At 41.9% G+C, this 17,209-nt stretch overlaps 2 protein-coding genes across 2 annotated transcripts; one reads left to right on the forward strand and one right to left on the reverse strand.

Moving 5' to 3' along the window:
• Positions 1–5,151: 5,151 nt before the first annotated feature.
• LOC126561794 (GATA zinc finger domain-containing protein 15-like) lies at positions 5,152–5,409 on the forward strand (the record flags this gene model as incomplete). The annotated part of the gene is made up of 1 exon (XM_050218116.1): positions 5,152–5,409. A coding segment is annotated over one exon (258 nt), but the record flags the coding sequence as incomplete, so codon positions are not given.
• A 9,651-nt stretch (positions 5,410–15,060) lies between these two features.
• LOC126563546 (uncharacterized) lies at positions 15,061–15,674 on the reverse strand. The gene is made up of 3 exons (XM_050220195.1): positions 15,608–15,674; positions 15,390–15,533; positions 15,061–15,305 (listed from the first exon to the last, which is right to left on the reverse strand). Exons 1-3 carry the CDS (start codon positions 15,672–15,674, stop codon positions 15,061–15,063), a joined length of 456 nt encoding a protein of 151 aa, XP_050076152.1.
• Positions 15,675–17,209: the final 1,535 nt, after the last annotated feature.

A 17,209-nucleotide genomic window follows, 5' to 3' on the forward strand; every position in this document is an offset into this window, starting at 1 on the left:
AAGTAGGAAGCATACTCGAGATTGTACCACCGCTGCACACGTCGTTTGTTGTTGCCGTAAAACTCTTATAACAACTGTCTTTAATACGTGAGCACAGATGGGTACAGGAGTAGTGGGTGTAATGGTAGCGGTTGTCACTCGCTCGTCTAACCCTCACCAGCTCGCTCTTGTCACTATGGGTCACTTTGGAGCGCATTTCGGGTAAAAGATTAAATATTTTATTTTGAGAGGAGCTGTCAAGTTTACAAGAAAAATCATTATCCAAGAGTTGTACACGTCAGCGAAAGCATTAGATAGGGTTTGTTTGTAACTCCATGATGTTGCTAGTTCTTCTAGAATCGTACCATCAAATAAGAAGAACCAAATATTTTTTTTCTCTTCACAAATTCTAACCACTTCAACCTCAATACTTCTCATCTCCAGCATTAGTTGGACTCAAAAAGTTACAAAGTTTATCTGAGAAACAGTCTGGGTTATGACGGTCGTAAGTATGATAGAAGTATGTAATATCTTCAGAGGAGGCGCCTAGTATCTCTAGAGGAGTCACCTGTCACCACTGAAGGAGACGCATGGTGCCTATGGAGAAGTCCCCTAATATACCATGATGGAGTCACCTACTACGCAAGCACCTAATTCCAAGACACACGTTTCAAAATTAAGCAAACAGATCTTAAACTTGCCAATTTTTTGTACCTAAGTTTTGTCTTTGTCATTATTCTTGGCTTAATGACCCTTGAGGACACGCTGGCTTGCTTGACGGACTTTTAATGGCTTACTAGACTTGCTGATATCCACGTAGTTGGATAGTCAGTCCTCACTACGACGATCAGGGGACGATCAGGAAGAGATTTGAACACCGGTACTGCCGTGTGAAGTCCAGCGGCGCACTACCACCGGGCCCCCATAAAAAATGGAATAGTAATAGTTATTACAACTACTACAGATGTTTTTTGTTCAAATTTGTAACTTCATCCCAGTAAGTGCCCACAGTGCATTGCTGTGCAGAGTGTGCTTCGGCTTCCTTTACCAATATCTCGCCTACCGTCACACATACACACACACATACGTGACAACTTCTTTCGCTCAGCTCGTTTGTCGTAATTGAAGCTCGAAAACAAATATATCGTATTTATCCTTGCTAACAGGATCAAGAAAGTTAGGTCCCCTTTTACGCTGTTTTCGTCCGCCACTGCCACCACCTCGTTGACGTGCGTGCGTGCCTATAGTGTGTGAATGGGTGTTTATTTTAGAAAATTTCTTCCTTGCCAAGCAAGCGTACCACTGCACACGTACGTACATGTGTTGGTTTTTCGACTCACAAATCCATTTATTTCGCACTAACACCTTCCTGTTCTTTTCTCTTCCTTGCTCTCTCTCTCTTTCTTTCTTTTTCCCTTTCTCTCCCTCCCTTCCCAGTTGTTCGCGATCTTCCTGCCTTAATTTCGGGCTGTATGCTTAAGCAACCGGCCGAGGATTCATATGGTTTTTGGCGCCTGGGTGTAGGCAACCGGCACCACACCACGCGCTCGTAAACTAGTAAATCCCACCTTCACACAAAGTCATCAGCATGTAAAGCACTCTATTGCGACTGGTTGCAACTCGTTTTAATGCCTGGCAGAATTTCCAACCCACCTTCCTTCGTTACCGTTCCGCTCACTCGTGTTGGGAGGTTAATCCACCAGCGGGCTGGATTATGGCTACAGAAGAAACGGCGAGCGGGACGGTAACACCAATTTGCACGTTCCGCTGTACACTGGTTGGTCCTTACGAAACGATGAGAACCCAACGGGAGCAGCAACGGCAACAACAAACACACAAAAAAAAAACGAACCAACACCTCCCGCAATATTCACAATGCTCACACGCGATTAGCGATGGATTTGGATGGATCAATGAGTGTACTGACGTGATGCTTACGTTACGATAAGCAGACCTTAATCGGTGATTGTACCCTGTATGGGGATTGTTGTAAGGCTTGCTTTTCTTGCTCTTCTTACGAGTTAAGTAGCTTCTTCTTAATCACCTGATTTGTTTTCACGCACGAAACTTGATCGCTGCTTTCTGGTGGCGTAACGTCACGCTTTTGATTGTTGCTCGGTCTCGATGGTTCCCGGTAAAAGCCCCACTGTAAAGAAAGGAAAAGCCCAATGTCAGTAAGGAATGGTTCGGTATTCAAGCACCAATTCTGTTGAAAAGTTACGTTCGTTAATTTGTTCGCATATGTGGTGATAGAAATTTGGAAGTATTAAAGCATACACAAGGCAAGCATTGTTGTACCTGATAGAACGGTTAAATAGCTCAAGAGCATGCTTCAAATAGATTGTGGAATATGGCGAGTCTGTTGTGAAAGAGTCATGTATGCAGGAGACATTTTTAGGACATTTAACTCCTAAATTTATGCAAAATTCCATTATATCATTGCAATGACCCACACCAGACATGACATATTCAACTACAGATGCAAAAAATTCTCAAAGCAAATCCAGTATCTTAAATTCCAATCATTTTTTATAATACAATCACGAATATTTAACACAAACACAAACATCGTTAATATTACACTTTGCTTTTCCACGAGTAAGTTTACGCTTTTCAAACATTTTTGCTTCAATATGCCCTAACCCTAACTACAAAGATTTCGAATGCTTCCACCATCACGACAACAAAATCTCAACTAATTCTCCCTTCCTTTTTCTATCATCTAGTTTCTGCTTAAATGTGCCAAAAAACGACGAAATTAAAATCCGTACCGTGACTATGGAGATTCTACGGTGCAAGTTATTGTAAGAACGTACACTCGAAAACAGGAAACTTGGTAGAAAAAAGTTCAACCAAACTGCACGCCTCTCGGCAGAGCTCGAATCGATCAGTTCCTATTTCTTGTTACTGTTTGGTGGCTATAAATGAACACGCAAAGCAAATGAATAAGGTGATAATAAATTTCAAGAACTAAAACAGAACCTTAAAATGTACCGCTTTCTGACGGTTTGAAGATTAGTTGTATTTATTTTGAAAGCACATGAATCTGGCTCCAAAATAATTTTCTTTAGACGAGCACAACCGGAAAAAAAAATTGGCCACATCCCCAAAACACGTCCAGCAGCCATGCGAATGATTAGTTACGTTCGATCAATTTCCGGCAACTCACGCTGACTTCATTTGTTACGATTAAAGTTTTAGCACTCGCGGACAACGTTGGAGGCGATTGCTGAACGAGCGGGCATTTGAGGCAACAACTTTTCGGTTTCGCAATAGCAAGCAAGCAAAGGAAAAAAGGGACCACCCAAAACCCCCGGCAGCAATTAGTAAATGAGCAAAAGCAGTTCATTAAGCGCTTGCTCAGCGACTTGCGACGAAGCGTAATTTTGAACTGACTTACCCCCCCCCCCCCCTCCACTCTCTCTCTCTCTCTCTCTCTCTCTCTCTCTCTCTCTCTCTTACAGAGTTTCTGATTTTATTTTTTTAATTTTCCCGCGCTGCAATCATCAATGCCACTGACGCTGGTTGGTGTTTTATCGTTTTTCAATCGTTGGCAGTGAATGACGCATGTGAAACTAGGAAAAGATTATAAATATTGTGAGAAGTCTTTTTAAATAGAGATCAGATTCTCAACTTGCACGAGGAAACCTTCTTGCGTTGTACCAGAGATTCCTAATGCCTGCTGCTGCAAAGCCTTACTTATGCCCTGCTCAACATGGATTCGTACCAAAACGTTCTACGTCCGAAAATCTATTTGATCTCGTCAATTTCTGCAAGAGAAATCGAGACTCCGAGTACCAGGTTGATGCCATCCATACTGACCTGAAGGTGGCTTTTGATTCGGTGTCTCATCCTATTCTTGTGGCAAAATTACAGAAGCTAGGTTTTGACAATAGTATGGTCAAATGGATCAATTTCTATCTATCTGATCGATCATATAGTATTAAGCTTGGGGATAGTGTGTCACGTGCCTACACCAGCAACTCTGGCGTTCCACAAGACAGCATCCTCGGGGCCCGCTGTTGTTCCTATTCTACATCAGTGATGCTCCAATACTACTTGCTGATTTTAACGTGCTGATGTATGCGAATTATGTCAAGCTGTTCACCATGGTGAAAGATAGTGGAGACTATGCTCGGTTACAACTTGCGATTGATGTTATTAGTTTATGGTGCCGTAGATATGCATTGTCATTGTCCGTCGATAAATGTCAAGTAACGTCCTTTTCGAGATGCAGTTCTATTATCCTATTTGACTACAACATTGACAATAGTTTACTTCAACGTCCTGAATGTTTTAGAGACTTAGGGATTCTTCTTGACAAACAACTCAGCTTTAGAGACCTCACATGACAAATCTAATTAACCGTGGTAATCAGATGCAAGGCATTGTATTTCGTATGACAAAGGAGTTTCGCGACCCTACTACTATTAAAACGCTCTTCTGTTCCCTATTTCGATCAGGCTTAGAGTGTTGTGCAAGTGTTGTGTGGTGCCCCACAGCACGCATCTGGAGCCAGCACACAGACACAATACAACTAAAAGCTACGCAATTTGCCATTAGACTCATCCCATGGAGACCCTACGATCGATGCCCAGACTATCACACTCGATGTTCTTCTCTTGGGACTCCAACCAGTTCGTCGTTCGACAGCTCAGTGTATGGCTGTAGCTGGTTTGATCGGCAACGAAATAGATACTCCAGTTCTCCTTAGCTCCGTTAACTTTTTTGCGCCCTCTAGGAGTCTAAGGCTGCGAGACATAATATGGGCTGCTCGCTTCAAGACTACTTTTGGTCAATCGGACCCTGTGAACGCAATGTGTACCGTATTTAATATAAACTTCAACATATATGAATTTGGTATGTCTCAATCTGCATTTCGTGAGCGTCTACGTATGCGTCCAACATTTTTCAATTCGTCTCGTTACGTTATCAGTCTGCTAGTTAGTAAGACACTTACATGTCCGATAAAATAAATAAATAAATAAATAAATAGAAAAAGAAAATATGAATTGATTAAATTAAAATAATAATTATAATAATAATAAAAATAATGATAATAATAATAATAATAATAATAATAATAATAATAAATATAATAACAATAATAATAGTAAATATAATAATAATAACAATAGCAATAAAAATAGCAATAAATGTAATAATAATAATAATAATAATAATAATAATAATAATAATAATAATAATAATAATAATAATAATAATAATAATAATAATAATAATAATAATAATAATAATAATAATAATAATAATAATAATAATAATAATAATAATAATAATAATAATAATAATAATAACAATAATAACAATAATAATAATAATAATAATAATAATAATAATAATAATAATAATAATAATAATAATAATAATAATAATAATAATAATAATAATAATAATAATAATAATAATAATAATAATAATACTATTAATTATAATAATAATTATTATTATGAAAATAATAATAATATTAATAACAATAACAATAATATAGCCGAGTATGCCCGGGATAAGGCAAAGAATAAGGAGGAAATGTCTTATCAATATGATTATAAAACTTATTCAACACAAGCGGTGTTGACAATGCGGCACTGGAACGTCATAATTAATTATAAATAAAATAAACAAATAAATAAATAACAATAATAATAGCACCCTGAGTAATGCAGATTGCATCAGTTTTAGGCGACTATAGAACAAACAATTGATTGAGCAGTGATCTAAAATGTAAGTGCCGCTTCACACTAACTGAGGGCCGAACACTGATATTGCAAATATCAAGTATCAAATTCAAATGTAGTAGAAACTTATGAGTAACCCCTTTTTTAATCCTATAGAATACGATAGCCTGATTAACCGAATGTGTCCGGGATAAGGTAAAATCCAAGGAGGAAATGCCATGAGAAATTTGGAAAGAGTCGTCATTTTGGAGATAAATAACTAAAAATAGAACGGCCTTGGGGGCGGCCCAGTGGTGTACCCGATAGCCCGGTCCTTAAACGGCGGGACCGGGGCTCAAATTTGATTCTGACTCGTGTTCCCATAAAGAGGACTGACTATCTAACAACGTGGTGGCGGCGAGTCTAGTAAAAGTCATTCTAAGGCCGGCGTGACCTTAGAGGTTGTTAAGCCAAGAAGAGACAGAGAACGGCCTGGCCCTATTGATCATGTTGAACATCGGTCTGGTTCTTGTTAGCACTATCTAAGCGTAAGGTGGACTCGTAGTAGGTCAAAGAGCCTCTCAAGAGACCTCAGCAGCCTCAAAAGACCTCACCTTAATAAAATGTTTTGGCCAAGCTTCTATCCCTAATGTGTTGAAATAATTGATCGGCTAGGGTCCAGAAAGGGACTCTGGCTGGACTGTGCTATCTTCCGGGCGATCACAGTCCTGAAAGCAGCCTATAATTTCCTGCCCCAAATACTCTTCTGCAGACTTGTACCCCTTGTACAGATTTTGTATGAAGCTACTACCACCGCCTGCCCATACCTGGCAATATCTGCGTGACGTGCTGAACCCTGAGCAGAGCAAGAAGAAGCACGAGGTCATACCCAAGTATTCAAGTAAGTGCAACAAAATCGCTGCATCTCCAATGCAGAACTCTCTGCCCTTTGCAGTTTTTTGTTTTCATCCATCAAAATTAGTCGCTGATGTGTCTCTTTTGTCAATGCGGCGTGACATAATCGTCTAAAGTATCAATAAATAAAGTATGATTCCTCAGTAACTAATACCGTATATATTCTGAGCTCATCAGAGATTCCTAATGACACCAATCCACTCTGATAGGAACGATACACTCACCAAACGACAAAGTGTTAGCTTTCCAGACCGACCAGTCCTTTGTTCAGCTGACCAGTGTCATCACACAGAAAGAGACCGCAAGAAAAAAACAAGAAGAGCGCACAACTTTTCTCACCACCTGCAACAAACTAATCTCATTTCTGGGACAACGCGCATCACCGAAAACGAAACATTGAACTTGCAGTTTGTAAACCCGCTAACCTAAGCCTACGTGATGCGCGGGGTACGTTCAAAGTGCATTTCCCGACAATAACAAGCCCGTGCGATGGTCCCGAATGGGAGGTCCCGCTGGGAACATAAATTAGATTTTCCAACCCTCGTACCTCGTGCTCGATAGTGATGCATTTAGCATCACTATGCTGCTCTTTCGATGGCTGCTGGATCGCCCGACTCCGAGAAATGGTCCAAATGTTGGCATTTTATCGGGCTACTTATCGGCTGACGGTATGGGACAACTACTCCTTCAATTTGTACCATAAGCAGGACGATACCGACCACGGACCAATATTCCGTCACACAATATCTACACACAGAGAGACACATGCATACATCGAATGCATCTCGAAGCCGTTTCCGTCCGGAAAATCCGCATCCGGGACGCTTAGGAGCCAGCCATCGTCACTTCAGCATTTTTGGGAGGGAGGAAACCTCACACAGACATACACTGACATGCTCACGTATACAGCGTGCTCGTCATCGAAATTAACCAGAACGATAGCACAAAATGGCTCCTGCCGGGATGCTGCCCGTCCTGGACTGGACACGCTGGCAAAACCCGTGGACGGAAAACTGTGCTCCATAACACTGCACGTACAGACCATTTCGACATTTTTTTTTTTTGTTGCCTTCTCCTTCCCCCAACTCCCTTTTTTGGTCGGTGCGGTGCGGTCTGCCTAGCTCCGAGAGCAGTCGAAAGTCAAAAACAAACATCAGGTCCAGGTTTGTGCAAAAACATGGCAACATGGAAACAGGCGAATTGGCGACGGCAACTGGCTACGTTCGTTCGTTGGCCTTGGGAGCAGTGGTTGCAAACGGGGAAAGAAGGAGTGTGGCGAGCTAACAGGAAAATGCAAGAAAGCGGGGTAAACAACAGGGACACGTACCGGGTGAGCGTATTCGTGCTGTTTTCAAGCTTTTTCGGTCACATTTTGCGGTAAACCGAATCCATTTCTGACAATTTTGTCTTTCTGGAAAGAACTATTCTGGTCGGCAGAAGAAGAAGATTCCCTCCTCACCCCCCCCCTCCCCCCTCCTCCCTACGCACACAGACACACACGAACATGGACAGGTGAGGGAAGCACACACTATCGAAAGCGTGAGCGTTAGTGAGCGAAAACGAGTGTAATTGGAAAAGTGGAACAGGAATTAAAAACATCAACCAACGGAAAAAAGGGAGGACGGCCATGGGTAAAAAGCTCTGTGCTAATAATCGGTAACGATTACACAGCTGCAAAACACCCGCCCGACCGAATATCGACGCCTGAATGTCGTCACAACCAGTGGACCATCGAGCTTTTGTTACGCTCGGCGAAGAAATGTACGTCCTTTCCGTGTCACATGTTTGGGCCACAGAAACACAACAACGATAATATAAACAGTGTGAAGGTAAGGTGTTTTTAGTCTAGTAGCCGGGATGCGTATGCTTGCTTTCCTGAGATTGTGTAGAAAAGAGTTTTTGTTTTCTTTCAATTAGAATAAAAAAGGAACACCTTGTGCCTGATCGCTGATGTGCCATCGCTTGTTCGGCTGTTGCTGTCTTTTGTTGCATCTAATTCTTTTACGATTAATAAACCAACATTTTCTTGTTGTATTTTTTATGTACAACAAGGGAGATATGTTGGACTGCAACAACTATAGGGGTATTACGGTGTTGAATACCGCCTACAAAATACTCTCCCCAATCCTTCAGGGTAAGCTTGTCCCATTCGTTGAACAGATAGTTGGAAACTATCAAAGAGGATTCCGTGACGGAAAATCTACCACTGACCAGATCTTCACCATGCGGCAAATCTTGAAGAAAATGGCTGAAGAGCAGTTGAATACGTACCATCACTTCATAGATTTCAGCATAGCCAAGGTAAAACTCTACGAGGCCATGAGCTCTTTTGGAATCCCGGCCAAACTGATCAGGCTTGTTAGAATGACCATGACCAACGTCACATATCAGGTGAAAGTGGATGGAAAACTCTCAGGGTCCTTTGCTACCACCAAAGGTCTGCGTCAGGGAGATGGACTCGCCTGTCTCCTATTCAACTTGGCGCTAGAGAGGGCCATCCGTGACTCGAAGGTGATGAGACCCAGATCCTTGCATACGCTGATGATATAGACATCATTGGTCTGAGGCTCTCCCAGTTAGGAGAGGCCTACCAAAGGATCAAGCAGGTGGCAGAAAACCTCGGGTGGCAGATTAACGAGGCAAAGACCAAATTGATGGTGGCACCATCAGCCATTCTACATCCTGAGGAAACATCATACCTCAAACAACATGTCGCGACTGTCGAAGCTGGGACTGCATCGTACCTTTATAGTCTCAGTACTCACATACGCTTCTGAGACATGGACCCTGCCCAAAACAGACGAAGCCCTCTTAGCCGCGTTCGAGAGAAAGATGCTCAGAAGGATCGTTGGCCCCGTATGTGTGAAAGGTCAATGGAGAAACCGGTACAACGACGAGCTGTACGCATGGTACCGAACGACCCAGCTCAGAAAGTCCATTTAAGCCGTCCACACGGGCAGAGGAGGCGTGGTAGGCCCAGATTAAGGTGGGAGGATGGCGTGGAATCATCCGCCATCAAGGCCGGGATAAAGGATTGGCGGACGACGGCGCGGGATCGTGAGCGGTTCTGAACTCTGCTGCGGCAGGCCAAGACTGCAAAGCGGTTGTAGCGCCTGATAATTAAGTATTTTTGATGTTGTTTTCCTTGACTGGTGGCACGATTATTTTACTGTATTATCGATTGGTGTTTTTGATTTTGTTGCCATGATCACCCATTTTCGTCACAATTGCTTAATAATATAATATTAAAAATGGCATAACATCAAGCGTATTAAAACCATTCTCATTTATTTATTTTTTGTTCTTGCTTGTTCAATTTTTGGCACACACAGTATAGCCTTCCATCCATCTTCTAAATACAAAAGAACGTAAGGATAATACCCGAGTGCGTGACGCACCCGAACCAACCCCTAACCGAACATCGTCTTCGTCGTATCTAAGCAACAGAGTGAGCAGGCTAAGCCAAGCGAAAAAAGGAAGGAGTGCATGGCGGGAGTACCTGTCTCCAACGAGTACTAGATTGCTTGAAAAAGGACTTCTTAATTATATCCAAAAGCCGTGAATTCAATGTCGTCTGTGATCGTCACCAACCGGACGATAGTATGCCCGGAATAAGGCAAAGAATAAGGAGAAAATGCCTTATCATTATGTTCACCATAATTTAATCATCACAAGCGGGTGTTGACAATACACCATTGTACCGTCATAATTAATTGTAAAAATAATAAAATATTAATCATCGATCTCGTCTTTGTTCCCACAGGGTCGTATGAAACAAAAGAAAATTCACGTATGTTCAAATAAAGTACTAAGAATGATAAAAAAATGCATCATCTATAACTAGGCTTCGTCTTCTTTTTCTTTTTATGCCTTATTAAAAAAACACAAAAAATTTTAATTATTTATTTGATTTAATTATGTTCAACAAACTAATTTAATTATTTGTCTGGATAGCGATAAGATTTAGTGTAATACGAGGAGAACATACTAGGCTAGGAGCTAGCAAATTTAAGATTCAGGAAATTTGGCATACAATAATTTAGCCACAGAGATGAGGAGGGACGTCTCCCTTCGTATGCAGCTTTAATTCGCAGCTGCAGTGATCGTCTCAAAAATCTGTCGCATAAAGTCCAGTATCTCTCTCCGTATCTTTGCTTGCGAATTTGTGGAAGTGGACGCCTCCCCTTTGCCCTCATCGGCATTGTCCTCGAACTGGGGCATAATTTCGAATTCCCACCGCTCCAATTCTCCTGCCTCATCAGAAACTTTGAAGCAAAAGATAAACTTGCTGACTCTCCTTTTCATTATTAAACCTACAAATAATCAGAAAAACAGACCTTAAGTGTTTGCCGGCAGGGCAGCTAACACCAGTGGGTAAAAGTGCGTGTGTTGTTTACCTTGGATTTTCTTTAAATCCTTGTCGATGTAAGTATTGCAGTCGTTATTGCGCGGAACCAACACCGGTACCCCGTTGTAATTCTCCGTTCGGTATTCGGTTGGCTCTTGTATGCCCCGTAGAAAAAAAAGCGTATGGATGCTGTACTCTATTTAAGAACGCAAAACGTAACAAAATCAGCAACATTGTTGCCATTGTTTTTCTCCCTGCCAAAATACTCACTCAGGTACTCGTGTATGTTTGAGGCTGAACATTGTACCTTGATGGAATGAACTGGGGGTTCAGCCATTTTGAAGAAGATTAAATTAAAGATTCTAGAATTTTTTTTGTAAAAATACGGAACAGGCACGGCCAGTTGTGATGGAGCTGTTAAGGCGGATGAATTTTCATACTGTCACGACCTGTCAAAACAAGTCCGAAACGAACGGGGTATGTGTGTGTGTTTCGCGTTTCATTCGAAAATATCCGATTCATTTTCGTATTTAAATTTTTCACGTTATACGCCTGTTGGTATGCAATACGCATGAAATGTTTTAGCAGCCAGTCGATTAAACAATGCGCTCGACTAAACAACTTTGCACAGCATGCCCTCGATACTCGTACAGGAGAAGAGATGGCAAATGGCATTTATAATCACCTTTTTTTAAGATAAATAGAATGTTTCCTGTTTCCAAAGCAGCCTAACGCGAAGCTGCTACAGTGACATCAAGTGACATCATACAGAATACGACGGCAACACAGAGCCAGAAGTGCCATATACTTTGCGCATGACAAAGCGAGTAAAAGTCCACTGAATCCACTCTGCCATTGTAATAGCTCTCACGCTAGAGGGGAACCAAATTACTGAGGGGGACCAACGATGAACAGACTAGGGAAACGAACAGAGACTTCTAGCATCTGATGAGGGAATACCATAAGGGCCAGGGGAAAAAGAGAGCTTCAGATTGAGTAGCGCCGTGTGAACAATCGGTACGCAAAATGGCAGTTAAAGGTATAGGCAGACAAAGCGAGAAAAGGGCCAGTTGCTTGAGACACAGTAGTAACTGCAGCAGCCGCAAACAAACGAGCTTAATGTAAGCGAAAAAGGTCACATATTTCGGAGCTCCAAAGGACATATAGGAGGGAATGTGATGAGAATTTCTGTGATTATTCACAAAACGGCAGAAAGAGGAGGGATTGAAGAGATACCACAACAATTTGTTACCACGAACCAGGACCCTTTTTTGAAAACCTACCAGGCATATTACTACAGGGCCTTCTCTATGGATTGGCACGTTCCATACCATTTACCAATTTGGGTTAGGGTTTGTATAAGTATGATTATTGATAAGAGAAGCAACAGTCGAAAATGTTCATCGGGACACTTTTCGTATTCTCATTTGCACAATTTATACAATAAAGAATTTCAACATCGACTACTAGATTGCTTGATAGAGGACTTCATAATTATATCCAGAAGCTCAAACGGGAAGGATGCGCTACTCTATCGTTGCAAGATTTATGATTTGTTTTACGTTAATTATCAACATTCTGGACTATAGCATTATTAGAGTTCGTCACCAGCTACGGACTTTTATCCGAGCATCGTTCGATGCTGTATTTGTTGGTGCACAACAAGGTGCTACGCGGGCTACTGCTCGACAGGATGAATCGGGCTCCTTCAGTCCGCTCAGTCCTGCTTTGCCCTGTGCGCTAGGGTATCTAGTGCTTGGAGCATACTGATGCAGGCTATGGAAGCCATCGTCCCAAACCACAACCTCAACTTCCCTTCCCTCTTTTAAACTATTTTAAGTTAAGTAGCATAAGTAAGAGGATTCCAATCTTACGTTTGTTTGCAAACTACAGCATCCACGTTGTTGGAAACAACAATGATGTGTTTGATGAAAATATCCTGAAATGTTCTTTGAAAAACTTGTACGTCGTCCCTTTATGCAACCCACTTTACTTTTGTAAACTAGTTTTTAAGCTGCTTAAAATAAACAATAAACCAAACAAATAAAAAAATATTTAAAAAAATTAGAACAAATCAATTAGATCAAAATTTTTAAACTCGACCAAGGGGTCAGCGAGAGGAGCTAGATAGTGAAGATGCACGAAGCCAAGCACAGAAGAAAAAAAGAGAAATGTATAAGTCAAAGAGATTTGTATAAGAATTAAAAAAAAACACTTTTTTAAAGTATGACGGCTTGCGCCCTATTGTCAACATCGCTTGTGATGACTATGTTATAAACAGAAATTTACAAAAATGCCACAAGACATTTCCTCCCTGTCGTTTGCCTTATCCCGGACAAAACAAAACTTATCGCTCTCAAAATAGATTCATATGCACCAAAAGAAGATAAATCCTTGATGCAATCGCGAGGGGACATAAAGATTAACGGATGAGAATAAGTAAATAGCATGAATTGCTTTAAGGAGCATGGGTGCGGCAAGATTATAAGGGCTCCAGATCCAGCAAGTGACAACGTACAGAATACAACGGTAACGCTGAGCCGGATGTGCCAAACACATCGCGCATGCCAAAGTCCTCTGAATTCGCTCCACCATTGCTATAGCTCCCACGCTAGAGGGGGACTAAATTACTCATGCATATTCCAGCGATGAGCAGATTAGGAAAAAAACAGAGACTTCAAGCACCACATGTCCGCCACACAGTCCGCTTATAGAAAGATCCCCCTCTGAGATAGATGAGGGAATACTATTAGAACCAGACGAAAAAGAGAGCTTCAGATTGAGTAGCGTCGTGTGAACAATCGGTATACTCAAAGGGATGCAATGAAAGTCAAAGGTATTGAACTACGCGAGGCAAGGACCAGTTGCTTGAGACCCAGAAGTAACCTTGCTTTGTGCCTGTGCTAAGAATTTCGAGCTACTCATGTACGAACCTCTTCTCGCTGCTGCCTCGTATTACATCAGCATTGGTCAACATGGATTTGTCCCTAAGCGCTCAACTACCACCAACCTGGTTGAATTCGTTAGCCTCTGCCACAGAACGAATGTCGAATCAAAGCTGCCTTTGACAGCGTGCCACACTCCTTGCTGCTCGCCAAGCTCCAAAAGCTTGGTCTACCCGTTCAGACGCTGGGCTGGATGCGCTCATACCTTGCCGGTCGATCATACTGTGTGAAAGTGGGATTCCATGTGTCGCGACGCAACGCAGCTTTTGTTCATCATCTTTGTCAATGACGTAACTCGTGTGCTTCCTCCAAACAGACACCTACTGTACGCGGACGACGCTAAGCTCTTCCTACCGATTCACTACCGGTCAGACCAACTCCGCCTTCAAGCCACTCTGGGCACGTTCCAGTCCTGGTGTAAACAGACCCCTGTTCGCCCAACGCTTCTGGAGCGTGAAAATGGACTACGCTGCAAGATGTGCGCTGCTACGATGGTTTAGCGCGTCGCTAAACCAGCGAACCTAAAAACGTCCGGAGGCTGTTCATTGCGGGACTCCTGGTCAACCGGATCAACTCATCCCGCCGAGATCGCTCCGCGCAAAATCGATGCTCGTCGTAGAGGATCGCCGTACCCGATTTGGCGCCTCTGATCCGTTTTTATGTATGTGCCGTGATTCCAATGTCGTCTGTGATCGTCACCAACCGGACGATAGTATGCCCGGAATAAGGCAAAGAATAAGGAGAAAATGCCTTATCATTATGTTCACCATAATTTAATCATCACAAGCGGGTGTTGACAATACACCATTGTACCGTCATAATTAATTGTAAAAATAATAAAATATTAATCATCGATCTCGTCTTTGTTCCCACAGGGTCGTATGAAACAAAAGAAAATTCACGTATGTTCAAATAAAGTACTAAGAATGATAAAAAAATGCATCATCTATAACTAGGCTTCGTCTTCTTTTTCTTTTTATGCCTTATTAAAAAAACACAAAAAATTTTAATTCTTTATTTGATTTAATTATGTTCAACAAACTAATTTAATTATTTGTCTGGATAGCGATAAGATTTAGTGTAATACGAGGAGAACATACTAGGCTAGGAGCTAGCAAATTTAAGATTCAGGAAATTTGGCATACAATAATTTAGCCACAGAGATGAGGAGGGACGTCTCCCTTCGTATGCAGCTTTAATTAGAAGTTTCAGTGACCACCTCAAGAATCTGTCGCATAATGTCCAGTATCTCTATCTGTATCTGATCTTCCGATATTGTGGAAGTGGATGGATTCTCTTTGCCCTCACCGGCATTGTCATCGAACTGGGGCATAATTTGGAATTCCCACCGCTCTAATTCTGCATCCCTCGCCATCGTTTCGAGGCTAAACACATACGTGATGTTACGTGATGCGTGATGGAAAGGATCCATTATTGCATCTACAAATAATCAGAAAAACAGACCATAAGTGTTTGCCGGCAGGGCAGCTAACACCAGTGGGTAAAAGTGTGTGTGTTGTTTACCTTGGATGTAGCTTAGATCCTCGTCGATGAAATGATTGCCTGCATTGCGTGAAACCATAAATGGTACCCCGTTGTAAATCTCCGTTACGAAGTCGCTGCCCGGATGTACGCCCCGTAGAAACAAGATCGAATGGATGCTGTACTCTATTTAAGAACGCAAAACGTAACAAAATCAGCAACATTGTTTCCATTGTTTTTCTCTCTGCCAAAATACTCACTCATGTACTCGCGTATGTTTGAGGCTGAACCTTTTACCGTGATGAAAAAAACTGGGGGTTCAGCCATTTTGAAGAAGATTAAATTAAAGATTCTAGAATTTTTTTGTAAAAATACGGAACAGGCACGGCCAGTTGTGATGGAGCTGTTAAGGCGGATGAATTTTCATACTGTCACGACCTGTCAAAACAAGTCCGAAACGAACGGGGTATGTGTGTGTGTTTCGCGTTTCATTCGAAAATATCCGATTCATTTTCGTATTTAAATTTTTCACGTTATACGCCTGTTGGTATGCAATACGCATGAAATGTTTTAGCAGCCAGTCGATTAAACAATGCGCTCGACTAAACAACTTTGCACAGCATGCCCTCGATACTCGTACAGGAGAAGAGATGGCAAATGGCATTAATAATCACCTTTTTTTTTAGATAAATAGAATGTTTCTTGTTCTCAAAGTAGCCTTAACCGAAGCTGCTATATCTTGCCTAAAACCAGTGCGGCCGGCACCAAAAAGAAAAAAAAACAAATAAAGCTAAAACGACTGGAAGCTGGAATATCTATATATAAAAGAAAACTAGTGTAACGATCAAGCACGAGATGCACCCCAACAAACTCCGAACCGAACTTCGTTGTCGTCGTCGTAGCTTAGCAACAACGAGCAAGCGAGCGAAAGGGGGTACCGCCCTCCAACAAGCACTAGATTGCTTAATTTGAAGATTTTAGATTTTGAAGATTTGAAAATTTTCAAAACTATATCCAGAATAGGGGAAGGACTCGCTACTCTATCGCTGCAAGTTTTATGGTTTGTTTTACGTTAATTATAAACTTGTAATAAAACAAATTCGACGAATTGTGGACATTACAACAAATCAAAAATTTTTAAATTCGAACCAAGTAATGGGTTAGGTAGAGGAGCTAGATAAAGAGGGTGCACGAAGACGAGCATCAGACGAAGATAGTGATAGATAGGGAAAGCAGATCATTCGCCAACCAACAGATGATATCCTTGATGCAATCGCAAGGTTAGGACGAGGACGAAGACGGTGCGTGGGGACATAAAGATTAATGGATAAGAGTTAGGAAAGAGCATCAATGGCATTAAGGAAAAGGGAGACAATAAGGTAAGTTTCGCCATGTGGCATGTGTGGCTCTAAGATTCTAAGAGTTTCAGACCCAGCAAGTGACATCATACAGAATACGACGGCAACACAGAGCCAGAAGTGCCATATACTTTGCGCATGACAAAGCGAGTAAAAGTCCACTGAATCCACTCTGCCATTGTAATAGCTCTCACGCTAGAGGGGAACCAAATTACTGAGGGGGATCAACGACGAGCAGACAAGGGAAACGAACAGAGACTTCTAGCATCTGATGAGGGAATACCATAAGGGCCAGGGGGAAAAGAGAGCTTCAGATTGAGTAGCGCCGTGTAAACAATCGGTACGCAATGACAGTTAAAGGTATAGGCGGACAAAGCGAGAAAAGTGCCAGTTGCTTTAGACACAGTAGTAACTGCAGCAGCCGCAAACGTCCTCCGGGCGTCCTCCGTCAGCATAGTCCAAGACTCGTACCCGTAGAGGACTACCAGACATATCAAGGTGCGG

The sequence above is a fragment of the Anopheles maculipalpis genome, chromosome X (assembly GCF_943734695.1).
Source record: "Anopheles maculipalpis chromosome X, idAnoMacuDA_375_x, whole genome shotgun sequence".
NCBI lineage: Eukaryota > Metazoa > Arthropoda > Insecta > Diptera > Culicidae > Anopheles > Anopheles maculipalpis.